General features: G+C 38.7%; 1 protein-coding gene and 1 pseudogene across 2 annotated transcripts; both read left to right on the top strand.

The window, feature by feature from the left end:
* Positions 1–95: 95 nt before the first annotated feature.
* Positions 96–27,149, top strand: LOC143388067 (transmembrane protein 242-like; annotated as a pseudogene).
* Positions 20,552–21,562, top strand: LOC143640195 (L-lactate dehydrogenase A-like 6B). 2 transcript variants are annotated; one of them, XM_077108089.1, is made up of 2 exons: positions 20,564–20,796; positions 20,947–21,562. In XM_077108089.1, the coding sequence occupies exons 1-2, from the start codon at positions 20,564–20,566 to the stop codon at positions 21,560–21,562; spliced, it is 849 nt and encodes a 282-aa protein (XP_076964204.1). The 2 variants fall into 2 exon arrangements, with proteins under 2 accessions (XP_076964205.1, XP_076964204.1); XM_077108090.1 differs by having other exon boundaries at positions 20,552–21,562.
* Positions 27,150–27,405: the final 256 nt, after the last annotated feature.

The following is a 27,405-nucleotide window of genomic DNA, read 5'->3' as shown; positions in this document are numbered from 1 at the left end:
CACAGGGGAGGCCGCAGCGGAACCTTTCTCCTCCGCCCTGCTCTAGATTCCACCCGGGCCCCGTTGGCGCCATAGGCAGTGGTGGAGACTTAGACATGGAGACGGCGGGCACTGGGCCTGGCGAGCCTTCTCACCTGGAGACTCCGGCGCCCATGGACGATCGGCTTTTCCTGGTTAAAGGTGTGACGTGGGGAGGTGCGGTGCCTGGCCTGCTCCCAGGGTCATTCCCCTAAGCATCCTGCTCAGAGCCCATGTCGCGGCCTTGCCCCTGGATTTGGCGGGGTCGGGAACCGCTGGCGGGGGGAGGCGGCCCGGAGCCGGGAGGCGGGTCCGCGATCGCCCCTCGCGTGCGGGCTCCATTTCCCCATCCCCTCGGCAGTTTTTCTCCTGCTCTAATTACACTCGCTCCCTTTACCCCCGGGAGAAACTTCATGCAGTTCACGCCGCCACCCGCGGAGAGGGCAAGGAACTGCATCCCGGAATGACCCCTGGAAGCAGAGGTCCTGAGGTCGGGCGCACTTCACCCGAGGCTGCCGCTTACCTTCGGCAACAGCTGTTTAGCCATAATTTCTCGAATTTCAGAAGTAATTTTGAATGTAACTTAAAAAGTATCTGAAACTTATTTGTTTTGAACTTAATTGTTTCTTTTTTTTTTTTAATTTGAATCTCCCCTCCCCCAAACTCTTGGCAGGTGGAATTTTCCTTGGTTCTGTTGCCACAGCAGGAATGTTGGCTGGATTTGTTACCACACTATCATTGGTAAAAAGAAAAGCCCTGAATGGTTCAATAAGGTTTGTGACACTGAGATCCATTCATTGCATTGTTATTGTTTATAATAAATGACATCTTTTTATATAAAAAAGTAAAGGAAATGTTGATGTCCTTTCTCATTGTTTTAAGAAGTAAGTCTGAGTATACCACATGGGTTAAAGAAATTTACAAATTAATTGATGGTCTTCATTTTCATTTAAAAAGAAGTGCTTGATTCGTGGTTTTTTAAATTTTAGCAGAACAAGACTTTGAAAGCTTATCTGGTATAAGTCACAACATGACTTTAAATTTAGGTAACTCACTGTTAGTATAAGAGGTCCAAATATTTTATGTACTATTAGAAAGAAAAATTATGGCAGTTAAGCTCTTGATACTTACTGCAGTAGCATCTCTGTTTCAGAGATGTAATATTGAAATAAAGCACATCCTTGTGTCAGTGAGAAATATGTCAGCTCTTTAAATAGGAGGTTCATTCACTGCTATGGCCCCAGCCCCTAGAAAATAATTTAGATGCTCAGAAACTAGTTGAGTGATTGTAACATACTTAAAGCAAAATATCCTTAACTTATTATCAAGATTGACACAGTTGCTTTTTGGTGTTGTGTACCTCATTTCCCTCACTGATGAGGAATTTTCTTTGAGTTTTCTTGGAGATTCTTGTCTTTGTATTGTTCCATCTCTTCTTCCCACCCCTTTTGACTTATTCAGTACTTCATTGCTTTAACAAATGTTTACTTGGAATCTTTTATGTGTCATACACTGTACTAACTGGGTGCAAAGGATAAAAAATGAACAACACTTCTGCCACTCAGGAATCTTAGAGTCTAGTGAGGTGGACACAGATTAAATATTCACCCAGATTATTACCGTTGTTGAGGAAGAGTGTTGCATGAAAAATCTTAAACCATTTGGATTTGCTTTCTTTTATCTTGGGCATTCATACTTAACTCTTCTGGACACTGTAATGACAAGAGACAAATTTAAAGCATTTAAATTCCCTATGAGGGCTTACATGGAACAACTCAAATTATTGCTAAGAACCTTATGGATCATTTTCTCCCTTTGTAATTGAATATTTTTAGAGCAGAAATATATCTTGTGGCAGAAAGCAGTATAATTTAATAGTGGTGCTTTAACAGTAGAATTTGGTTGATTTGTAAGCTGAAGTGTTTTTATGTTAACCCTCAGCTCACAGACTTAAGAATCTGATGAAAGCTAGAGATTCTACACATATTTACAACTTTGCATTCTGTTTTGCTCTGAGATTTATTCATCACATATGCCCTTCATGGTCTAAGATGGTGGTTTGCAGACTGATCCAGAGAACACTTGTGATTGAAACCCTTTTGTGGGCCTGTAAGGTCAGAATTATTCAAATTCTGATTATTTGAATATTATTCAAATTCTCTATGATTATTCAAACATAATTGCACTCATGGTATGGAAGTAATGGACAGTGAAACTGCTGTGCCTTGGCATAGTCACCGTAGTGGCAGAAAACCATACTAATAGTCATTATTGTGTTTTTCATTTCAGTACATCTGCAATTAAAACAAACAAACATTACATAAGAATGTTATTGTCCAAGCAGTAAAAATTTTAGTTTTAGTAAATCATGACATTTGAATTGTGAGAAGAAATGGGAAATACTCATACAGTTTTTCTTAACATTGAGGCAAGATGTCTTTCTCTAGGAAAAGCAGTGTGTGATTGAGTTCCCAGCTGAATGAGCCACTTTTTCCATTTATTTAGAAGGAGGTATATGGAAGACATTTTCCTAGGAGTGAAAAATATGAACCTGTGTTTCCACTGCTAAAATTCAAACTTTCAGTTAAAATTAGGTTTTAGAAAACTTATCTGCCATCCTGGGCTTAACCCCTACTTAGTGGTCAGCAACTTTACTGATGAGAATTTTTATGGTGATATTAAGGATGTTTTAAAAAATATATTGTTTCATAAATCATATCAGTAATTGAAATATGTATATAACTTGGTAAATCAGTATCTTCTGAGTAATCATGTATTCATGGAATAAAAGGTCTATTCAAAGTACAAAATAGACTAATACATTTTAATGTAATAAATTACAAAGAAGTACATTGACATGACTTCAGATTCCATATTGTAACTAACCTTGAGTTAGGAGTTTTGTCAAGTTTTATTAAAAAGGAAAGTTTTTAAATTACTTCTCTCTTTCCCAGCCATATATCTGTAGGCCAGATTTTATTCATATAGTTTAACCAAAACAACAAAAAAAAAATTTGCAACATGAAGCAGACATGAAAATCCAGTTCTCTTTTTTATTAGATTAGGCATCTAAAAAATTAGCAAGAATGTAAAATTTGCTTCTATTTTAAAATGAATAAAACTTGAGAACTTCTTGGTTTTGATTTCTAATATATTAAATATTAGTAAATATAACCCACATAACTGAAAATCTTTTGGGTCCAAGTATAAAAAGATCCTGAGACCCAGAAAGTTTGAGAACCACCATTCTGGATGGTTAAATATGTAAGTTCTGCTTCCCTCTGGGAAACAATGGAATCAGAGCATTACCATTTTTCCACGTTCTGCGAGTTAAAATGGGTTGTGGAAGAACTCAAGTTCTGGAGCACGCATTTAATCAGTTTGTATTGAGCAAGCACCAATGTAAGAGTATCACTGAGGCAATGAACTTAAAGGTCACCCACCACCTAGACATCTTCTATTATTATAATAATTATTTTTCCAAACATTGAATACTTGCCAAGTGCCAGCTGTTATTCTAAAGGCTTTACCCATTTAACCAACACACAGCCCTATGAGCCGATATTACTGTGTGTTGTTCCCATTAAAGAGCAAGGAACTGAGGCACACGTGAATCAAGCAACTTGCTGGACATAGTACTTTTCTATCTTCAGTTATTTCTGGGAAATAAATTTTGGGGAATAAATCATACCACTTAGTAATATTGTTATTCACATAAACTCCTATCCACTAACCTGGGAATGTAGGTATTTATTATAACACAGGATTGTAACCCAAAAGTACTTTTTAATGACCAACTTTTGAGCTAGAGGCTAGGACTTTTTAATGACCAACTTTTCAGCTAGGGGCTACCTACACTGCTTCTATTTCAGACAGATAATCAGGTCCTTAGTGACCTATTTTCATTTTTAGCTGTGTCTTATGCTAGAAAGCTGGAAAGTGGAAAACAATAATAAGGGCTAAGTAAGCACAGTTGTTTTTCTTTGTAATTTTTTGAATAAACAGGAAAATGCCATCTAAGATGGCCAGAGAGTCCACTCTTGAGCTTCATTGATCTATTTAAATGACCAACCAAGCTTTATTTCTAAAACTGGTTCTTTTCACATATCAGTTTCATAAAAAGATTGCAAGGTTATATGAGTGAAATTTTGTGTGTATATTTTTATTAATATATACATAAACGTGAAATTTGCTTATCTAAAGTTATTCAGTGCCTTTACTTATAAATGTTATGGCATGGAACAACTTTATCACATTACTGAGTTATTTCAAGATCCATTTATGTAACAAGTAGATTAAAAGGACAGGTTATCATTCATCTTTCTCATAGCTGTAACTTCTGAAAAATTATAAAAATACCTTTTAAAAGTATTTTGCATACATTATTAAGTTATTCTGTGATGTAAACATAAAAATTTGATATTAGATAAGAATGCTTTATAGGAGAAATTAAACTAGATTGAACATTTTTTTAAAAAAATCTATTTGATTTATGTAAAATCCTAGAATTATACTGAAAAAAACTAAAATGTAGACTTATTCATTAGTATGCAGTTATCATTCTGACAATTTGCTCTTGATAGTTCCTACGTGTATGAATAATAGATTATTAATTCTCAGAGGCTACTAGGTAAATGTTAGAAGATAAGGAATATACATATATTCTGGCATAGAAGTATTATAAATTCTGAGTTTTCACTTAGAAAATCATTTTTGTTTTATTTTGGGAATATTCCTTAGTGTTTTACTGTAACTGCAGTATGATTTGTTAAATTCAACTTCCAAATACAAAAGCCTTAGTTTTACTTAAAAAAAAATGAAGCCAGGTGCAGTGGCATATGCCTGTAATCCCAAGACTCAGGAGGCTGAGGCAGGAGGATCTCAAGTTCAAGGTCATCCTTAGCAACCTAGTGAGGCCCCAAGCAACTTAGTAAGACCCTGTATTTTAAAACAAAAAATGGCAGTGAGAGAAAATGCTTTTACTTTTTGGCAAGTTAATCTTTTTCTGAAGCAAGTCAGTCAACATTCATTTTGAAAAATTTGAACGGAGTGCGTGAATGTCATTTGGCATTTTCCCCTAGAGGAAAAAGCTTGGGTCTACACTTTTAAAACTCAAAGATTAATTTTTAACATCAAGTTGCCACAAAAATTCATTTTCAGAAGCATAATTTATATAGTATGACTAATAATAACTAATTTTATTTTATAATTTATGAGACTGATATTACACAAATATGACCTGCTTTTTAAAAATTCTAAGGCAAAATTAAGATTTTTATGTGAATATTGATGTATCATTAAGATTTATTTTCATGCAGTTTCCTTTTTACTTGATTTAGTAAAACAAATGTGGGTGAATGTAGACTTTACAATATATATATGCATAGGCCAATTTCTGTCCTTCCCAGAGGAATGATGGTTTTTAATCTTTGTTTCTAAATTAATATTTAGGCTAAAGCACTTAAACTGACCCTGGTAAAATAACATTTGGTTAATTCTGGGCAAAAATCAGGTCAATTAAAAGCCAGGGAGTGCATCTATGTGAGATCTGTGGTGTCTAGGGAACCACACTGAAACTACAGCAACATGGACAAGGAATGAGATGGAGAGAATATTGTTTGTATTGTGGAAAATGGTTAAAGAAAGATGTGTTGGTGACCTGGTTAGGTCTAAGAATATCTACAAAAAGTGCCAGTCAATAAGCACTTCATACCTACTAGATGTAGTCATGATGCTATGTACAGGGATGCAGATCAACAAAGTGTAGGCTTTCTGTGTGCTGGAGCAGTGTTAGCAATCTCTAGCCAAGCCTGCATAAGAAAAAGTTGCACTAAGAAATAGGTTGAGCAATATAAAGAAAATTCTTCTGAAAAAGAAGTGGACACAAATAAATAGAATTTTCTTTCCAGATGAAAGACAGGATGTTATAATCTGCTGTTATCAGATTAGGTAATTATTTTAATGTTATTATAATAAAAATGCCAATGATTGGGGAATAGAGAAATCTCGTGGAATGTTCTGAGTTTTTTTCGGGAAGAATTAACAGGCACAGTGTCTTGTATGCTGAAATGTCTTTCAATCAGAGATATTGACTTACTAAGTAGTGAAGTTGCTATTTGACCTTGGTTTGGCCTGGCCTCCTAGCATCATGATGCTTACATCATTTCAAACACTCCCAGCTTTCTTATCCTTTCTGAATTGATCATTATACCCAATCCTTTCTGTCTTCATTTCAGGGAAGCATGGCTACAGCTGCCTTACCAGAGAGCGGGTCTTTCCTTGCCTTGAGAGCTCTTGGCTGGGACTCAATTTATGCCTGGTGTGGAGTTGGTGTGATCAGCTTCGCAGTCTGGAAAGCCTTAGGAGTTCACAGTGTAAGTAACTACAAACTTATGATTGGCATCTGGCTGTTTTTTCTACTTTCTGCTATCTAAATTTTCCCGGTGTTCGAATTTTTATGTAGTGTGGTCCTGTCTTGGGAAGTAACGGCAAAGAATGTAATGAAATTCTTGCCAATTACTAGGCAACTTCTCATTACTAGTAACTAATAAAGCTTTTCAACTATAATTATGTAATGACTAATTCATAGCTAATGTTCATTCTATGTAAATTGATGTTAGCTACTTCTTTAATGAATTGTTAATTGGAACAACTTTCTGTACTATTTAACATCCATCCATATGTATAAACATTCTTGTAAAATAATTAAAGCATTTTTAAAATGGGTTATTTAAATGATTAATTGTGTTGTTTACACATTATTGAAAAAAATCCTAAGAGCCTAAATGTGTGTGTGTTTATGTCTGGGTGTATATGTATGTGTTTATAAAATTTATACCCTAAGCTAAAAAGCTATCCATTAAAAAAGATTGGCTTCTTTCTTTTCTGTTGTTAAGAAGGTCCACAGAATGTCCAAACAACTAGTAGGCTCTTAATGACAGATGAGCATTGATGGGAGTTTAGAATAGGTGGCAGTAATGGAGTTGATGAAAAGAGGTTCTGGATTTATTTCAAAGCTGGAGTTAGCAAGGTCTTGTTGTAGATTGGATGTGGGATGTGAGAAGAAAGTGAAATCAGGGAATGTCTCCAAGATTTTGGCGTGGGCAACTGCAAAATGGATAAAGACCAATGTTAGGGGATAACATAAGGGGCTCAGTCTGGGACTTGTGTTTGAGATATGTTAGACAGCCACATGAAGAACCAAGTAATCAGTTAGATATAGAAGTTTGGAATTCAGGGGGAGGTTCAAAGTAGAGATATAAATTTGAGACTCACCAGTAGATGGATAGTGTTTAAAGTCTTTAGACCAGATGAGCTCATGAAAGCAGGCATCTGGGTGGCAAGAAAGCAAAGAGGTCTGAGGAGGGAGCTCTTATGCATTCCTAAGGTTGAGAGATTGGAGAGAGGAGAAAGTAGCAAAAGTGATATCCTGACCAAAGAGGCCAGGAGAGCCAGAGTAGTAGCTGGGATGCCAGGAGAAGAAAACATTTTAAGAAGAGGCTGTGTTGCATGCTAGTGAGAAGTTGCATAAGAACACTGACCACTGACTTGAGCGTAGCAAAATCATGGTCACTGTTGAAATGGTGGCAGAAAGCCTGAGTGGAGTAGATTCAAAAGAGAATAGAGGAGAGAAATTGGAGGCAGTAGGTACAGACAAGTATTGAGTTTTGCTGTAAAGTGAAATAAAGAAATGGAGTCATAACCAGAAGGATTGGGGGTGGGGGGAGTTAAGAAGGTTTTGGTTTTAAGTTGGAGAATAATGTGGAGATGAATTAATTCAGTAGAGAAGGAGACACTGAGTTGTGGGGGGGCAACAGGGAGTGGTTTGCTAAATCAACCTTATAAACATAGTTGAGCTTTTCACATTCAGTTTAGCATAACTAAACATGGGATTATTGTACTTTTTAGTCAAAACACACTGATGGACAAATGATAGTTTCCCTGGTCTGAACAACCGTTATTTTTAAAGTGATTTTGCTTTCTAATCATCCTTTGTAACAATAAATTAGGGACAACTTGGAAAATTCTGAAAACCACTGACTGAAGATTTTTGATGATTGTTATTACTTCAATTTTTTTTATTTCGTCCATTGTACCAACGTTTTAGACATAGCAGACTATTTATTCTGCCTAATACCAATATAGCATTACTATCCCCCATTTTATAAGTGAGGAATAAGGGCTCAAGACCCTAACTCACTTGCCCAGGATCACACAACTGACAGAGTCAAGTTTTGAACTGAATTCTAAATCTTAATATCTGCGTGTTTTCTAGCTTTACCTCCATTAACTAAGATGGGAAATAAAGGAATAAGTGAAAGGAGCCAGGGGAGGGAGGCAGGTAGTGAATTTGGTTTTGATTGTGACCTGACCATGTTGTTCTTGATAATTCACCAAGTTTTTCTGGGTAAGTGAGGGCCTCATCTCTCCACATGATAATTGATGTCAAGTCTGGTCTAGGACTGGCCATTCTTTACTCAAAAAAGAGAAAATCTTCTTTTAAGCTGTCATCTGCAATTAAAAAATGCCTACAATATTACAGTAAATGGAAAATGGGACTCATAGCTATGTATGATAGGAGAGCGGGTACCTGAAACAAGGTACCCAGGAGGAAAAATGTCAGATAGAAATATGTGAGTGAATTATGGGCATATGAGTGAATTTTTTATTTTGCCTTTACATATTTTCTTTTAAATTATTACTTTACTAGTAATACCTTTTAAAAAATTGTGCAAGATTTTATTTCTATTAGTTTTTTACTGCAAAGGAGTTCATAAAACTCCTCTGGCTACCCATGAAATGTACTCTGGGCTTGCACCAAGTAATAAAGTTAAGTGGCTGACAGCCTGTTAGCACTTTCCATTGACAGTGGAATTGATGGGTGATGTTTCCAGTGTTTACTACTCTGGTTATAAACTCAATAAAAAAAATTGAGGTATGAAAATATGAATAATCTTCAATTTAAGAGTCATGGAATGATTCAATCTAAATTTTCATAGACCAACAAAATTAGGTTATTTTACACTGGAGAATTTGGTTTTATGGGCTAGATTGTGCTATTTTAGTTTCTAGATTGTGAACTTTGTTTTATGGCACTAGTAAGAGGATTATTGCCTAAATTAAATATTTTGGGGAGGAAAAAATATTTTCTGACTGGCAACACTGAACACAAAAATACACAGATTCCTTTTCTGTTGCATCTTTGTTTAATTATATAGAGGGAATGCAGATACCCTCTCCCCACATACAGGTCACTAGGCACATCAGTTTGATCTGCATATTTAAGAAGTGCCACAGAAAAATGAATCCACTAATATTTTCCAAGAGGCACATGTTTTAAGGACAGCAGTGTTTTTAATTTGTTGGTGTGTTCATTTGGAAGTCATTAATGGGTCTTTCGAGAGCTGCACACTATGCTAAGAACATCTCCTCAGTAAGCTGTTGTCTAAGCCTTACCATTCCCTTCCCAGGAAGATTCTTACTACCCTGTTCTGAGGCTCACAAACAGCATATGGGATATTTCATCTCTACATTTAGAGAGTTGAGTTCCTGCATTTAGAGTTTTGATGATGAGATTGACCTAAGTCCAGTAATGAACTTGTGTCACTATCACTGCCTCTTTGGGAAATGGCATTTTTCTCTACCTAAGGACAACAGTATTGGTTAGAAAACGATGAGCAGAAATGGTCCATGCACACAATAAATCGTTAAGAGGGGACTTTCTAGATAAATGCAGGTAAGTAAAAACCAACTCCAGCATCAAATAATTGTTGTTTAGCTACCTTGAAATGCATTAAATCTGCAATAAACTCAGCCCCCACCATCACAACAAAAGGTGCCATCTAATGGCTGACTTTGAGCAGCTTGATAAAAGTACTTGTATTTCCTAATTTAGTTCACAGCTACATCTACTGGCCTAAAAGGGAACGTGTTAAAATGCTTAAATCAAAACACTGTTCAGATTCTTAAAAATTTTTTTTACTCTATTTATAATTATCATGAAATTTCATATTTCATGGAGCACATGTAATACATCAAATATATCTGTATTTTATATAATGGCACATCATTTAATCAGGGTTCAAAAAAGGAGAGCTAGTGGGAGTTCAGTACCATGCCCAATTAGGGGGTTTTCCCAGGACAAGGTGGGGACCTCCCTGCCTACAGAAATCAGCATAGACTCACGTCTACCCTGCCACCTGGCCAGCTTTGGGCCAGCAAGCACAGCCTGATTGTTCAGTCTAGGTTTATTGGTTACTCTTAATTATTGTATCATTTGAGTAGGACTGAAAATTAAATTCAACACAGTAACTTCATTGTGGAGGGGGGAGATGAGTTTGTCCTATGGGTTCATTGTTCCTAAACGAGCTATGCACCTGATCCCAAGAGACTGATCATTCAACAGGGGCAGTATGATTAGCATGTTTTATCAGGGCAGGTACTTCAAGCTCAGAAAATAATTGAGGTAAATGATCTGAGTTCCTGTAGTGGACTAACTGGCAATTCCGTAATTATGAAAGAAAAATAGAAACCATGTCATATACAGTTATTCGTATGTTACTCAATTGCATAACTTTGACTTTATTACTTTTATTATCTATAGTGGGTATTGATATTTGAAGGATTTCTGAAGAGGTTTAGCTAATTTTCAATAGGCTACCTTGGATATTGTTTTCTTCTGTTCAGAGGGGAAACACAGGTATCTCAGTATTCCTTGGTTGATTCAATTGGAACTTTACAGAAGGGGGAATACACTGCTGAGGCCCTGTGCTGTACATTTGTGAGGGGGTTGCCATCTCAAAGAACTGACAGAGTCACCTCTGCTTCACTTTCCTGTGTCTTGTGTAGATGTATTCATGATGCCTGGTATAGTAAGAATTTATAGATAATTTATAGCAATTGCCTTCCTAGAAACTAAAACCCAAATAAAAACAATGAATGAAAATGTTCTTAGTTATTTTGAATTACTTTAAATTATTTAGAGATATTAATTATAAATGTTTTTAACTTTTATATTGGGATAAGAGATATATTAGTCAGCTTCATGTCACTATAACAAAATATCTGAGAAAATTAATGTCTAAATGAAAAGATTTAGTTCACAGTTTTGGACGTCCCAGGCATATTGAGTGACCCCATTGCTCTGGGCTCCTGGTGGAGGTGCTACATAGCAGTGGCAGGGGTGTGTAGTGGAGCACAGCTGCTTGCTCATATCATGGGCCAGGGAGCAAAGAAAAAACTGCACAGTCCCTCTGGGTCACATACCCATGACCTCAGGAACTCCCACAAGATTCTGCCACCTTCTATAATGTCCTTCTTGGGACCAAGCCCAAGACATATAGGTCCTAGGGGGATATTCAAGATCTAAACTAAAGTACACATATTGGTGTTTATTTTTAAAGAAAAATGTATTTAGGGCCTTTTTTAAAAAAATAAAGATGACATTGGTTTGGGGTTAAAAAATATATATATATATATATTTTCACTGTTTGAAAAAAAAAACCTCAATGTAAAAAAGTACAAAAAAGAAACAGAAGCCAGCAGAAATCCCACCAAGTTACAGTCACCATAGTAGGAACACCCTTTTAGACCTATGCTATGATTCATAGAATTGTGCAGAAATGTTGTGTGCTGGGTTGGGATGGAGCTCAGTGATAGAGAGTTTGCTTAGTATGTGGGAGGCCCTGGGTTCCATCCCTCACACTGAAACAACAAAAAACCCCTCGGGCACTGGGACCTTTTTGACTGAACAGTAACAGGGAAATTTTACACAGCAGAGTGTATAAATCTCTATCACTTTCAATGACTACATGGTACTCCATTGCATATTATAATCTACTTAATCTGCTAAACTGTCAGTAGTAGTTAGATAATAGTTTTTCACTATTATACACCATAGTGATCATGTAGGCATACATCTTACTGTACTTTTCTTGATTGAGAAATTTGTCTTAAAGATAGAGGATGTATGTTTTAAAAATGTCTTTGCAAAAAATTTAAAAATAAAAAAATAAAACTGTTTTGCTATCTACTGCTAAATGACCCTAACCCTAACCCTAAATGACCCTCTAGAAAAAATTTGTTTATAAGGAAACAACTTACAATAAATCTGACATAACTTTCCTATGTTTGAATATAAATATATGAATACAACAAAAGTGAAATTCCACATCATGTACAACCTCAAGAATAGGATTCTAATTAGAATAACTTATACTCCATGCATGTAAATATGTCAAAATACACTCTACTGTCATGTATATATAGAGAGAGAACAAATTTTTTAAGAAGATTACAGCCCATGTAAGTTTCCTAGCATCCTGGCCATTTGTGACTTGTATTATTCTGAAACTTTTGGCCATCTGATAGATAGGGAATTATCTCTTTTTTTCTTTTTAAACTGCATCTCTGTTGCTATAAAGGCTCAAATGAAAACAGTCTGTGATTGGAGTTTTTCAAACCTCTTCAGGCCTGTCCTATCTCCTCATCTGCTGATATAGGTGGCTGTTTCTCAAGATCCCAGGTATCCTTTTCTTTAAAAGTAAACAAACAAAAAAGGTAAACCATATAGTAGAACAGCTATCTTTTAAATATTTCTCTAGAAATGGGCCTTTGGCCTTCCTGTTCTGAGAGTTAAAGGAAGTATTATTGTATTCTTCCTCTGAGACTATTCTGGGTGCATTCTAACAACATTTATTTTGTCTGATTCTTTGTTGTAACTGCTGCAAGGTATAATTTTTATGTTAATATTTAGATTTATTTCTTTACTCTATGATCAGCCTGATGGCTTTTGCTAATTATAATTACATTTCTTCCTTTGACTCTTTAATTCAGTTTTATTACTATTCTGGTTCAGCTTTTATTAGTACATTTATTCTTAGACTGTTTTTATGTATTCATCTCAAGTGAAGCAGTATTGTAGAGTGACTGTAAGACCATAAATGTAAGTAAAACGAGGGAAAAATCTTAGAAGTCTTCAACTTTGATGATATCTAACAAAGGGAATAGTTCTGTTTACTTTTCACTGGTTTAGTTCAAAGATTAAAAACAACTATTAGTCTCCTGGCAAATTGTTTAATGGTAGCCATTTCAGAGTGATCTGCAGGGGAAGTCTGAGAAGTGGCTGAAGCATCTTTCTGCGTCTTCCTAATCTAATTTCAATGTTTCTGATATCTCTACCAGTTCTGCCCTAGGAAGAAGCTTCAGTTTTTTACTCTTATTAACACTCAGCATAATGGCCTCACTTCCTCTTCTTCACAGTGCTCACTAGAACCCCCAGAAAACAGGCAGAATTATATTCCAGAGATTGTTTCATCTGTCAATCCCTTAGGCTTTCAAGCAGTTTATGGATTAAGGAATATTTTCCTGGAATCATTTTTAAATGAGTTGGAATCATCAGTTAGTAAGTTTGAGGCAAAAGAGACATCTCTGTTGCCCTTGTTTTGAATTTCTTTGCAGCTCTGATGGCTTAACATGGGGCTGGGGAGAGGCACTTGATGTGTGGAGCAATTTGGTGACAGGGGGACTGAATCACAGGTCTTGTTCAGTGTAAAATGGGAGATAATGACCAATGTGTTTTACGCTAAGGAAGGAGAAATCTGATGCTGGGGCATATTTACAAAATATTTCTTTAAAAACCCACCAGTTTCCTTTCATAAGTCAAATTGGGTCTCTGGCAATTTATGAAATGGGAATGTGCACTCATTAAAGAAGGCCTTCTTTCCAGAGGCCTGGCACAAATCAGGCTTAGTCACCTCAGGAATGGTCCTAGCCATATTCCACAGGAGGAAAGGTGGCCTTGATCTCACTGAGTTTTCTTTTCATTTTTTTCCTTTGTCCTTATTTCTTATACTGAAATTATAAAATTTGGCCGGTATGAACAGATGTCTCTAAATAAAGCATTGTGGACTGATAGACCTGATATTGTGCTATTGTGTGCTTCCTCGTAAGCTTCATTTTAAAAGCTACCTGATATTGGTAGTCAAATATAGCTAAAATTCAATGAAACATTGAGTTTAATAAATATGTGCCGCAGTCTGGCTGGGCACAAATCACGAGCCACTCACAGCTTGTAGATTCAAACAGCAATTCTTTATTCCCGATCTCACACCGGCCATCTACAAACACGTTCTGGGGAAATCCACATTCTCTGCCCAAATCCACCTCCACTGGGCTTCTGTCTCCCAATTATACTGTCTGACCCAAAGAACTCAAGAGGAACTCAGGCAGCAGGATACGCCCTATTCCCAGCAGGAATACGCCCTAAACTCGGATTATTTTAAACCGGGAACACCCTAAACACGGATCCGCCCTGGTCCTTGAGCAAGGTCACTTTCCAGGAGTCCTTCCACTAAACAGCATAGGGGTACACTGGCAAGGAAATTGTCATACCTACTTGGCTAATGGCTCCCAGCAAATATGTTAATATACTTATATACTTACTTGTCAGTATATCAGAAAATGAAGTCTCTCAAATTCAATTTCCCTAATAAATATTACTAAAAATTTTAAGAAGAAATATATATATATATATATATATATATATATATATATATATATATATATATATATATATATTAATATTTATTATTTAGTTGGGAAAAATATCATCTTTATTTTTTAATTTATTTTTATGTGGTGCTAAGGAGCAAACCCAGCATGTGCTAGGCAAGTGCTCTACTGCTGAGTAGTGAATGGCAGCACTGTCCACTAAGGTGCCCCAGGGGAGAAGCTAGATCACCATTCATGACCATACTCTTTCTCACCCTGTCTCATCAGTCACGAAATGCCTCTCTCCTGCATAGCCACAATGGCTGGGGACACTTCTTGTCCCAAGATGATCAAAATGGCCTCTCTGCTCTCTCTGCCTCCCACCTTTCTTCCCTGCAATCCTTGCTGCATCTTACTGCCAGGCACTCTGGCCTTCACCTGCCCCAGACTTCTCCGTGCAGCTGTATCATAGACTCTACTTGTTACCAGGGACAAAATGTCCATGCTGCTACCAAAGGCCCACCCTTGCCACTTGGGCAGTAGGTCCCAATCCAGACCTTGCTGCTGTCCTATTCCTCAGGCTTTACTGATGGTTACATTCTCCCTATTGCTGCAGCATGTACAGATTTGCTGTTCTCTCCCATTGGTCTGCTCCCTTCACAGAAAATATTTCCTGAAAGGATTGTATGTGGTGGTCATTTCCACTTCTTCCCCTTTCTATCTCCTGCCAGCTTCTTTCCTTGGGAGTGCAGTACTATTGTCCAGGTTGCCAGTGCTCTCCTTCTTGCTAGATACAGGTCTTACCTTTGTTCCTTGACCTTCTGGCCGCATTTGACCCATTGAGCAACCTCTCAGGAAGCAATGTCTTGTGGTTTCTGAGACACCTTGGACCTCATCGATCTTTGCCAGCTCCTCCTTTGATACTTTTGACACTAGTCCATTGACTCCATAGAGACTCTTCATTCTTCATCCATGCACAGACCCTCAGCTCTGTCATCTAGCTCCTGGCATTTTAAATCAATCTGTCCATTCGAGTGGCATCCAGATATATAGCTCTTCAGACTTGCCTCTCGGCTGCACTTTCCATTTTCACTGTGCCTCACAGGCATGTCTAATGACCCTTGTCTCATCCAGAGCTCTTGATTTCCTCACCTCCTCCCAATGTATTCCTCACCTAGTCTCTCCCCCATTTCAGGAAGGACCATCATCATCCCGTCCCCCTAGTTCAAACCAAAAGCCCAGGTGAGAATTGTTTCAGATTCTCTCATTTCCCTTCATCCCTTCTAATCCATGGGCGAAACCTGTTAGTTGTAGCTCATAGCCCAACTCCTCCATCTCTCTCCGCCTCCAGTCTTCTCTTACCTAGTCTATTGAGCATCCTTTTGGTCTCCTGACCTCACCTTCATTTCCCCTGCATTTTTTTCTCCACACAGCAGCTGGAGATATTTTTTAAATGTAAGTTAAGTTATGACACTATTTCACTTAAAATTCTTCACTAGCTTCCTGTGGAAGAAGGTTTGTATGGTAAAGCCCCATCTCCTTCCCTGACCTTGTTCTGAGCTACCACAGTTGCGCACCCCTCCTGTTGCATTTGGGCCCTGCCAGTCCCCTTGTTCCCCCAATACACCAGGTTTACTCCTGCCTAGGACCTTTATTCGAACTTTACCCAGGAAATTTATGGCTGACTCTCTGTACAGCCAGCTCTATTGCCATTCAGAACTTCCACCCAGATTTATTTCACCTCCTCAGAGAAGTATCCTCAAACCATATGGTCTAAAATTACTCATTATCCTGTTTTCTTCACAGTACCAATTGTAAAATAAAATTATTTGGCCTATTTTCTTGTTTTATCAGTTTTTGTAAAAATGTAAATTCTGAAAACAGAGCTCTCCTTTATCTTGCTCTTTGTATCATTGGCACCTGTCACAGTGCCTTCCATTAGTAGGTGTTTTTTAAATATTTGTTGAATGAAATCTGCTATCTCAAGGGCTCCCTTTGCCTTAAGAATGAAATTCAGTTCCTTTAATGGTTTATACACCATTCTGTGATCTGGCCCCTGCTTATTCTTTAACTTATTGGTTCTCAACTGGAGGCAAAAATGTCCCCCCACCTAGACCCAGAATATATGTAGAAGATATGTGGCAGTATCTGGAGGCACTTTTGCTTGTCAGAACTGGGATGATGCTGCTGGCATGGTGCTTCTTGGAGACTTGGCGTCTTCTTTAATTCTAAAATATAATTTTATAACTTTAAAATTACAAAGAAAGCTTTTAAAATAATTTTGTTTATGTAATGCTCTCCTTCCTTGTGAGTTTATAGTCTGTTTCTGATCAGATTATAATGTTAATTAACACTAATTTTTACTCATTTGGATCCTTCCCTCCCAAATCAAGGAATTCTTATGCTGATTTTTTGGGGGAGGTACCAGTGATTGAATCCAGGGGTGCTTAACCACTGAGCCACATCCCAGCCCTTTTTATATTTTATTTAGAAACAAAGTCTTACTAAGTTGCTTAGGCTGATTATTTTCTTAATGGTTCCCCCAAAACAACATTTTAAATAATTCTAATGTTTAAAAATATTTTCTCTTCCATTTGCATACTTGTTTCACTGTATTTCTAGTAGTATAGATTTTGTTGTTATTTTAACTTGGTTAAGGTTTGAAAAATGCTTGGCTATGAAAATAGGTAAGAATTTTTTTTAACTTATAGCCTTGCTAAGAAACCCCAAAGGGAGCTGGGCGCAGTTGCAGACACCTGTGGCCTGGGAGGCTGAGGCAGGAGGATAGCAAGTTCAAAGCCAGTCTCAGTAATTTAGAGAGACCCTGAGCAACTTAGTGAGACCCTGTCTCAAAATAGAATATAAAAATGGATAAATATGTGTGGCTCAGTGGTCAAGTGCACCCCTGGGTTTAATCCCCAGTATCAAATAAATAAACAATAAATAAATAAATAAAATAACCTAAAGGGGCATCACTCATTTTACTACTTCTGTTGTAGCACCAGGTAGATTCTCTTGCCCAGCTTTTCATATCTTACTCTTCTGTCTAGCCTTACAAATTCAGGTCTGCATTGATTTACTAATCCTTTTCTATCATAAGCATTTCCCAAATCCTTATTCATGTGTCCAACTCTGATCCAGAGGACAAGGATACTCTAATAAATAAGGTTGATCCCTTTAGAAGTGATATATTCAATAAGTATTTCACATTTAATTGTGATAAATCCTGTAATAGAGATAGGTACAAAGTGGTGTCATAGAATTTTTAAAAATCCATTCTGCTTGAAGGATTGGCAAGATCTGTGAAAGGATGGGCTGTGGGAACTGGGCTCCTGGACAGAAAAAGGAGAGTGGGAGTGGGCTGGGAGAGGCCTGGTGGAAGGACAGAATGACTGAGTTGCAGCCATTCCAGAGACATGTGGTGGTCTGAATTTCCTGCCACCTCCCTCCTGAGTGGTATAAACAAAAGCATTAAAGTGTAATCCTGCCATCAGCTATAATGTCACACTGCATTTTGAATAGATAATTTGAGCTAGGTTTTCAATTCAAAAAGAATAATGAGCCACCTAAGATAGAAACCATTAGGGAGCTGTCTGGCTATATTTGGCTTTCCACAACTTTGAGTAGACCTACATCTGCTCTGGAGGTCACTTACATCTCTTCATCTTTCTTCGTACTTCCCATTTATCTTGAGACTTATTGTAAATAAAAAGTGGCTTTGCTTGATGTATTTTTATTTTGGAGAGGTTTACCCCCCCAATCCAGCCCTATAATGATTTAGTTATGTCTAGGGCGAAAGACTGAAGACACTGGTCTCAGATATTATATTGCTGAAGAAATTCAAACTCTAGGAAGAAAATTACATAGAAGGAAGCCATCCACTTTAGAGTCTTTACGTCCTTGAATTTCATGCTCAAGAGCACTTATCCTGGAAAATGACTTGTCTGGTCAAAGGAATCATTTAGGAAGAAGGTGGGAGCACTCATCAGGTTAAAACATTTCCAGTGAGGACTAGGATAAAAGAAATGATAGCTATCAAAATCTTTTTGTTTCTTTTAAAGGATCCCTCTAAAATGTTGGCTACTATTCAAAAAAGATGATTATTTTTAAAATTCAGGTTTTTAATTTGACAAATGGTATACCATAAATCTGACTGCCCGAGTGGAGAGAATTCATGTTCTGATGCTTTTGTGCTTTTGTGTGTCACAGAGCTTGTGGCTCTGTACCATCTAAACAGAGTGTTGGGGTCCCTATGGCTTAGACAGTGCATCATCACAGCCAATGAGTCACATTGAAACAAGGTTGTGGAACTACAATGATTGCCAATTTTCCCCACCCCTCATCCAACTCCTTTGCTTATTGTTTGCCGCAGTCTCTGGCTGGGCACAAATCACGAGTCTCCACACAGCTTGTAGATTCAAACAGGAATTCTTTATTCCCGAACTCACACCGGCCGTCTACAAACACGCTCTGGGGGAATCCACGTTCTCTGCCCAAATCCACTCCGCATGGGCTTCTGTCTCACAAAATATACTGTCTGACCCTAAGCACTCAAGAGGAACTCAGCAGCAGGATACGCCCTATTCTAAAGGGGGAACACCCTAATCTCCTATTATGCTAAACTGCCCTATTCTAAAGGGGGAACACCCTAATCTCCTATTATGCTAAACAGTCCTATTCTAAAGGGGGAACACCCTAAACACGGATCCTGCCCTGGTCCTTGAGCAAGGTCACCTTTCAGAAGTCCTTCCACTAGACAGCATGGGAGTAATCTGGCAAGGAATTTGTCATACCTACTTGGCTGATGGCTCCCAGCAATTGTTCCTCTCTTCAGTGGCAGGAAGAATGAGAACAGCTTTTCATGTCCTGAATATAAATTATTCATTTTGTCAGGATTTGTTATCCCAAAACTGTAATCTTGTGCATTATGAAAGGGCTATATGTACCAAGAAGCCCCATTCTGGGAGAATAAATCCTGTCTTAGAACAAGAGGGGTGCTTTGAGCAATCCTTGCTGGGTTCAAATCACTTATGAGTGGGGAGAAAGAATCATAATTGTAAGTGAGACTTTTGTAGTTTATTGAGTTTATCAGAGGGTGCATTTCATCATATGTAAAATGTACATCTCCTCAGCAATTTGTAAGGAAATTAGTTAAGAAGACTGCCTAGAAAAAATGCAGAGGAAGTAAGATATACTAATACAGTGTTGTATACTAAATAATTTTCATCATTTTAGTCATCAGTCTGATTTGTGCATTGCTTAAAATTTGTGATTTTAAGAACATTTTAAAGATAAGTTCCTTTTTTATGACTTCTTAAGAAGTCGTTTTTACTAGGACTCAATCACAGGCCTTCCTTTGGTATAAGAAGGAATGGGTATCCTCTCCTGGTGAGTTTTGACTATTGAAGTAATACACGGGCAGCCCCTTGCCCTGTTGTCGAGCACCTGTCGACTTACATGGGTGTGAGTCATGGTCAGTCCTTCCTAAATAAAAGGTCCTTCAGCTAGATACACTGGGAAACAGGGGCCCATTTCTCTTCCGATGCTATTAGGAGACAATGCATAGGCACCTTTGTGGCCTGCAATGTAACATACTCACCTGTACTTGATTGACGCATCTTACTTGGTCTGCCTACTCAGAGTAGAAAATTGATGACTCCAGGATTCTGGGTTCACCTGACAAACGTGTAGAGTATGTGTATAAAACTGACTGCAGGATGCCCTTGCTGGACAGGAAGCCCATCCCCAAGCCTTGGTGTGTGCAGAGCTGGAGCGCTTGGCGAGGCCTGCGGGGCCATGTGGGTGGGCGGGGCCTGCGCAGAGGCGATACCTCGCCCTAGCCGGGTTCCTCTGGCCCTCAACCGACTGTGCCTCTGCAGTGGCTTTCCTCCCTCTCTTCCTCCTGAGTGCGCAGCCATGAGCTGGGCTGCCAGGAATGCTGCGGTCCAACCAGAGAGCCAGTGCAAAGCTCCTGGGACCCTGGAGGGCCCACAGGCCCCCTCGGGAGGCGCAGGTCCCCCTGGGCATCGGTCGGCTGCTCACGCCCGGTTCGGAGATGGCAACCGTGAAGGGGGACCTCTTCAAGAATTTGGCTCCCGAGGAGCGCGTCCACCACACCAAGGTGTCCATTACAGGGAGCAGGTCGATGGGCGTGGCCTGCACCTTAAGCATCTTGCTGAAAGGCCTGAGCGACGAGCTCGCCCGCGTGGATGTTAACGAAGCCAGGCTGAAGGGCAAGACCATGGACCTTCAGCAAGGCAGCGCCTTCGCGAAGCTGCCCAGCATCGTGTGCAGCAGAGACTACCTGGTCACCGCCAACTCCAGCCTGGTGATTATCAGGGCAGGGGCGTGCAAGGAGAAGGGAGAAACCCGCCTCGACTTAGTCCAGCGGAATGTGGCCATCTTTAGATTGATGATTTCCAATGTCGTCCAGTACAGCCCCCTCTGCAAACTGATCGTGGTTTCCAACCCAGTGGATATCTTGACCTACGTAGCCTGGAAGTTCAGTGCGTTTCCCAAAAGCCGCGTTATTGGAAGTGGCTGTAATCTGGATACTGCTCGTTTCCGTTTTTTGATTGGAGAAAAGCTTGGTATCCACTCCGAAAGCTGTCATGGGTGGGTCCTTGGAGAACATGAAGACTCAAGTGTCCCCATGTGGAGTGCAGTGAACATCGCTGGTGTCCTTCTAAAAGATCTGAACACATCTATAGGTACTAGGACGGACCCTGAGCAGTGGGAAAATGTCCACAAAGAAGTAGTTAACAGTGCCTATGAGATTATTAAAATGAAAGGTTATACTTCATGGGCCATTGGCCTATCTGTAGCTGATTTAACAGAAAGTATCTTGAAGAATCTCAGGAGAGTGCATCCAGTTTCCACCATAATTAAAGGTCTTTATGGAATAAATGAAGAAGTATTCGTCAGTGTTCCTTGTGTCCTAGGAGAAAATGGTATAACAGACATTATAAAGATAAAGATGACCCCTGAAGAGGAGGCCTGCTTGAAAAAGAGTGCAAAAACTCTTTGGGGAATTCAGAAGGAGCTCAAGCTTTGAAGTTGTTTGGAGACACCTTTCTGAAGTTACTGAAGACAAGATATAAATATAGGATTGTGAATGCCAAGGTTTGGAATAACTTGAATTCCTAAAAATTGATGAAGATGTTCCCATCTTTATTTAGCCCTCCATGTTTTGTTTGTTTGGTTTTTATTATTTAGTATCCAGATGTTAGATGGTACTTTTTACAATTCTTGACTGCAACATAAAAGGGGGTTTTGGTGTCTCTTATGTATCATTTCTTTCCTTGAACATCAGTGTCATTGCTATCTAGTCCAAAAACAAGTCTGTTTGGTTTGGGATACAAAACAAAGATATTGATGTTTAATGTGTTATAGAAATTCCATTCTTTTTGTTAAATACATACTAATTCATTCTGGCTCATTGATAAATATGTTCACTTATATACTCTTTTTAAAAGTTGTAACTTCCTCTAATGTAGAAATAAAATTGTGTACACACATGGTACTTTTTTGTAATGAATCCATCTTGAGGCTTCCCTCTTTTTGCTGGGACAGTCAATGAGCTGGACCATTAAACACAAATATCATGAAATGGGGACTCTGTGTGTGTGTGTGTGTGTGTGTGTGTACAGCACATGTGTGCATGCATGCCTGTGAAGCAAGATCATTAAGATATGAAAATAATGGTGATCAGATGTAGCTGTTATCAAACGTTCAATGCAGGGGGGCTGAGGTTGTGGCTCAGCAGTACAGCTCTTGCCTAGCATGTGTGAAGCCCTGGGTTCAATCTTCAGCACCACATAAAAATAAAAAAATAAAGATACTGTGTCCATCTACAACTATAAAATAAATATCTTTTAAAAAAAGTTCAGTGCAGTCAAGTAGAATATCTTTAGAAAGAGGCCTGACAGTCACAGGTGGTACAGCTACTGTCATTGATTTGGCAAAAAAAGGAAACCCTTGAATTGTGCTGTTACCAAAAGTAAAACCTGATTTAGGGAAAGCTTTTCAGACATGCCTGTGAGAACCTCATTTGCTGTCTTGTTAAATCAAGATGCTATTATAAATTATTCTAGCTGGGCTAGGTCTTAGTACTGTGGGCCCTGGCTCCGAAAGTCATCCCTGTTGCTTGGTTTATTTCACGTGAACAGCTTTTGCTTTTCGGTTGTGCCCTGTTTTTAATTGCTTCATAATACTTGGCCATCTTAGTGAGAATTGCTTTTCTCAGAAAACATTCTTTCAGTTCATATGCTAGACTTTATGGATATGATATACTAAGAGTTTAGGAAAAAGTAAAGATGGTTTATCTGTCCTTTACTTAAAGGACAATATTAATAACTTAGAAAATGGAAAGCTGAGATTTAAAAATTTACATTAGCTTTCCTAACACCATTGAATATCTAAATGAATAACATGGTTATGTTCTAATACATGTCATCTTCAGATCCTTGTTGCAATCAGCATCTTCTCTCTAAGCCAAGCCAGTGCTGGCTGCTTAGTTGAATTTTATCAAACAGATTTAGGACAGCAATCCCTCATAAAAAAAAAAATGGCCCTGTGTATGCTGATCGGATGGATCTCCCATATACAATTTCACTGAAAACATCTAGAAACGTTCTAATTCCCCCAGAAAACAGTTTCATATAAAGGGATTAACTGATTTGCTGAGTTCCCTGAACATGGGAAAACTGGTGGTTTGTTTGACCCAAGTGGTTATAAGAGATTTGTAGGGCTCATTTGCAGAGTCCCTGTTCCCTCTTATGTGATAAACTTTCATTCAACTGTGTTACAGTCATAATGTATGACTTTAGGGTATCAGAGTATGCATTATGTCTGTTTTATATGTCAGCCAGGATAGGCTGAGTTATGCCACAATGAAAGGCAATGTCCCCACAATCTCCCTTAAAATACAGAGGTTTATTTCTCATGTAGAAGCCACAGAGGGTTCAAGTGACTCTCTTGGAAAGCTCTTCTTCAATTCTGGCTTAGCACCTCAGGTTACTTTTATCTTGAAGCACCACATGGGTGACACAGATTTTCAGTACTGCAAGGCAGGAGAAGGAAGGCAGGAGAGGCCTAGAAAGTCAACTCCTGTGCTTAATACTCACCCTGGAAGTGACAAACATTTCTTTTTCTTATATACACTAGTCACATGTTTATCGAACTTCAAGAAGTGGGAGTATGATCCCTTCTCTCCAGAAGTAGATGTATCCTGGTTCTTGGTGAAAATTAGTGCTACATCTGCCATACATCCAAAAGAAAATATCCACTATTACAAGAGATATATATTATGTTTTTAAAAATGTTTTCAGTGAAAGGTGGCACATGGGTGAAAGTTTTAGAGACACTTTGTGTTTCTGGATCATAGAAACAGAGTGACTGAAGGGAGATTCCTAGACATCAGTCAGCCAGGCAAGTATCCTTAGGAGCCACATCATCTCTCTTATTTCTGATTTTTTATAATAAAGCAGAGAGTCATAATTTAAGCTATATAGAACTTTGAAGATTAAATAATGGTGCTTTGTCCGTGCTTGATACATAGGATATCCCAAATGATAAACATTATGATTCCTGTTCAAGTAACACTTTTACAACCTAATGATAATTTTTATCTCCTGATATATTAGTATTATATGGTCTTACTCTGTTCTGTTTTAGGAAGAAACTGAATTAACAGATTCTTGAAAGTTATCATTGATTCTATAATCACTGACATATCTAAAGGCTGTGCCTTCATAACAGTAGATCCTATAATGATCCTGGCAATAGTCCTACATCTGCAAGTGAGAAGATAGAAACTAAGTGAACTCATTAGTGGCAAAAACAACTCAAAAGAGTTTTAAATTCCAATAACTGCCCATTTATTAGAATTGATGCTGTAAGAATTTTCAGAAATTAATTAAACTGAGGTATAATCTGAAGATCTTAAGTATATGGAGCTCCATATGGAGCTCTAAAGCAAATAGATACCCTGTTTATAACTTAAATGTAGACATTTAAGGCACCACCTTGGTGACAGATTTCCAGTATTGTGATGGGAATGCAGGAGAGGCCTAGGAAGTCACCTCCTATGTTAATACTCAGCCTGGAAGTGACACACATTTCTTTTTCTCATATACACTAGTCACATGGTTAAGCTACATATACTTAAAATCTGAAGTTGTTGTTGCTTTGCTTTGGAGAAGTCAGTTCTTTCTGTGTACCATCAATGAAGATTTTCAGAATAAAAAACTATACCAAAAACTTTCACAAAATACAAATAGTAGTCCACCAAGATTGAGGCAACCAGAAATAGACACCCCCTATAATTCCAGTTCCTTCCAGGGATGAAGTGCTATCTCTAGTGAAAAAAATGTGAAGATTTTAAGTAGCAGAGCTCCATTGTCTAAAGCAACTTGAGACCTGTTTATAACTTAAATGTAGATGCTGGGTTTCCATATCCACAGCTTGAGCATTCGAGACTAGGGCTAAGTGGTGTTTCCCCCACTCTCCTTGGTTCTTTCTCCTGTTTTGAAGCCCTTATATTCCTGGTTGGCTGTTTTCCAGATGATTCCTCCTACTGGTTCAGTTACTTACCTATGACCCTGGGAAAAAGTAAATAATACAGTATGGGGGAAATGAGAGGAAAGAGAAAAACCCGGCCAGGAATGGCAATGGGAGCACTATCCTGCTGAAGTTGAGCAGCTGCCCTTCACTCTCCTACCCTCGCCTCCTTTGCTTCCCACCCACTGCTTCCTGGCAGCTTACTATTCTATGTCACTGAGAAGAGAACGGTAAATGATGCTGCTTGTGCCTTGGCCATCTCACATCCCTTTTGAAAACTGTGTCATTAAGCTAAGTTTTAACATGTTCACCCAGAAAGACGAAGCGAGAGAACCAGGCAACACATTGTAAACTCTGTCCGAGAAGTGCCTGTTTTTCAACTACGAAAGTCTGTGCTAAGTTCCTCATTGGGGGCATGGTTGGTGCTTTGGACAAGTCAGTTCTTTCTGTGTACCATCAATAAGGATTTTCAGAGTAAAAAACTACCAAAACTTCCCACCAAATACAAATAGTAGTCCACCAAGATTGTGACAACCAGAAATAGACCCCCTCCCCCATATTCCAGGTCCTTCCAGGGATGAAGTACTGTCCCTAGTGAAGAACCTCTTATAAAGGGATCATCATAGTGCAAAAACTCTGCTCAGCAAGGAGAGTGAAAAGAAGGGGTGGGGGAAAGAGAGGCATGTCCCATAATGTGTGTATCTTCAAGATTGGAATCTGGGTCTAGAGCTTGGAGATGCTTGGCGTGGGTCTCCTAAGACTATATAGTATCTTCAGTCTCAGAATAGTTCAACCAAAATTATATATAACTAACATAATGCTTTTAACAAGCAAACCACTATAATTATATCCATGTGAGCTTTGTTCTTAGAACACATCTTTATAATGTGTGTGCACCTAACATACAGTAGGTGTGCTTTATGTGCATCATCGCAATCCTCACAACTGGAGGCAGATAGTTATTATCTCCATCCTGCATAGTGGAAACTATGGCTGGAGAGAGTAGGCAGCTTTTCCAGGTGGCGGAACTAGAGTTTGAACGGAGACTCTGATGTCACCTCTGAATTTGGAAACAAGGTAAAGATTTAGCCTCAATTTAAAAAAATAAGTATCAACATGAAAAATATATTAACTAACTCTCAGATAACCACTCTAAGAATGTCTGCATGTTGCTGATGAGTCCAGAGTTCTTCACAATCCAGATGAGGAAAGGAGAAACGGTGAGGCTGCGGTGCTGCCAAAATGGTGTCTTCATAGCAGACCCAGAGAGAGGATAAGCAACCATCAGAGTGTGTAAGACTCTAGCTCCAGGAGCCAGCACTTCCCCTCTCTGCTGGGGTGTAGGCCTTAGGTGGACCAGGCACCCAGGTGAACTGCAGAAATCCTATCTGCACTACATAAGATCTCCCAACCCCTGCCCTGACTCTTGGATTTCATTTCAACTTCTGCTGGTAAAACCCCTACCCAAGCTTTTCTACACTGCCTGGCCCATAAGAACATTCTAATTTATTTGCCATTCATTGATTCATTTGTTTTAATAAACTCCTACTAAGTTTCTTTTCTGCATTCTTTCCCTCTGACCCTAAAATTCTCACTTTGAATGACCTAAGTATGTTCATTTATTTGGACTGACAGAAATGGCATTCTTTGCTACATCTGTATGTGTGAAAGCCAGCAATCCACACCATTCCTCTGATAGCAGATTCATATCCTAGAGGTTTGACAGTGTTGCCTTCCAGACTAAGAATGAAATTTTGTGTTATTTAGTTAATGGATTCACACTTGGAAGAAGAAAAGAGGTGTGTGCTTTGTTCTGTCGAGGCAGCTGGAATACAGACCTCGGTGGTTATTGGTTATTACTTTTGCTCTGTGCCTGTGAGCAGTGAAGTGTTTTCCAGTCAGCAAAGGTGCCGTCTCTAATAGTTTCGGCTGTTTCTCCCTTCTTCTGACATTTGATGACCAATTATTTTTCCTTCTTCAAAATGAAAGACTTTTGAAATAAAATGCAATCGATATTTCCAACAATTCCCAAGAACTCCACGTCAGCTGTTGAGTGGGAGGAAGCACTGAAATCTAAATAGAAGGACATGGGTGAATTCCAGAATGATTGCTGCAGGAAGGGTGGTTTTGGAAACACCACCACAGTTGAAAAGGGACTGGGAGCAATTTCCCCATCGATCACCAACAGATGGTGATGAAGCGCAGGACGGCAGTGTCGAGGCTCCCTGGCAGGCGCTCTTTCTGTGTGCCTGAGTCTGTCGGGTGGGAAATGTCTTCCCAAAGTTCAGATGACCATTTAACAATAATAATCATTGGGATGCCTTCCCAGGTGGAGGG

This window comes from Callospermophilus lateralis, unplaced genomic scaffold, assembly GCF_048772815.1.
Source record: "Callospermophilus lateralis isolate mCalLat2 unplaced genomic scaffold, mCalLat2.hap1 Scaffold_132, whole genome shotgun sequence".
NCBI lineage: Eukaryota > Metazoa > Chordata > Mammalia > Rodentia > Sciuridae > Callospermophilus > Callospermophilus lateralis.
This window is presented reverse-complemented; position numbering and strand designations above follow the sequence as displayed.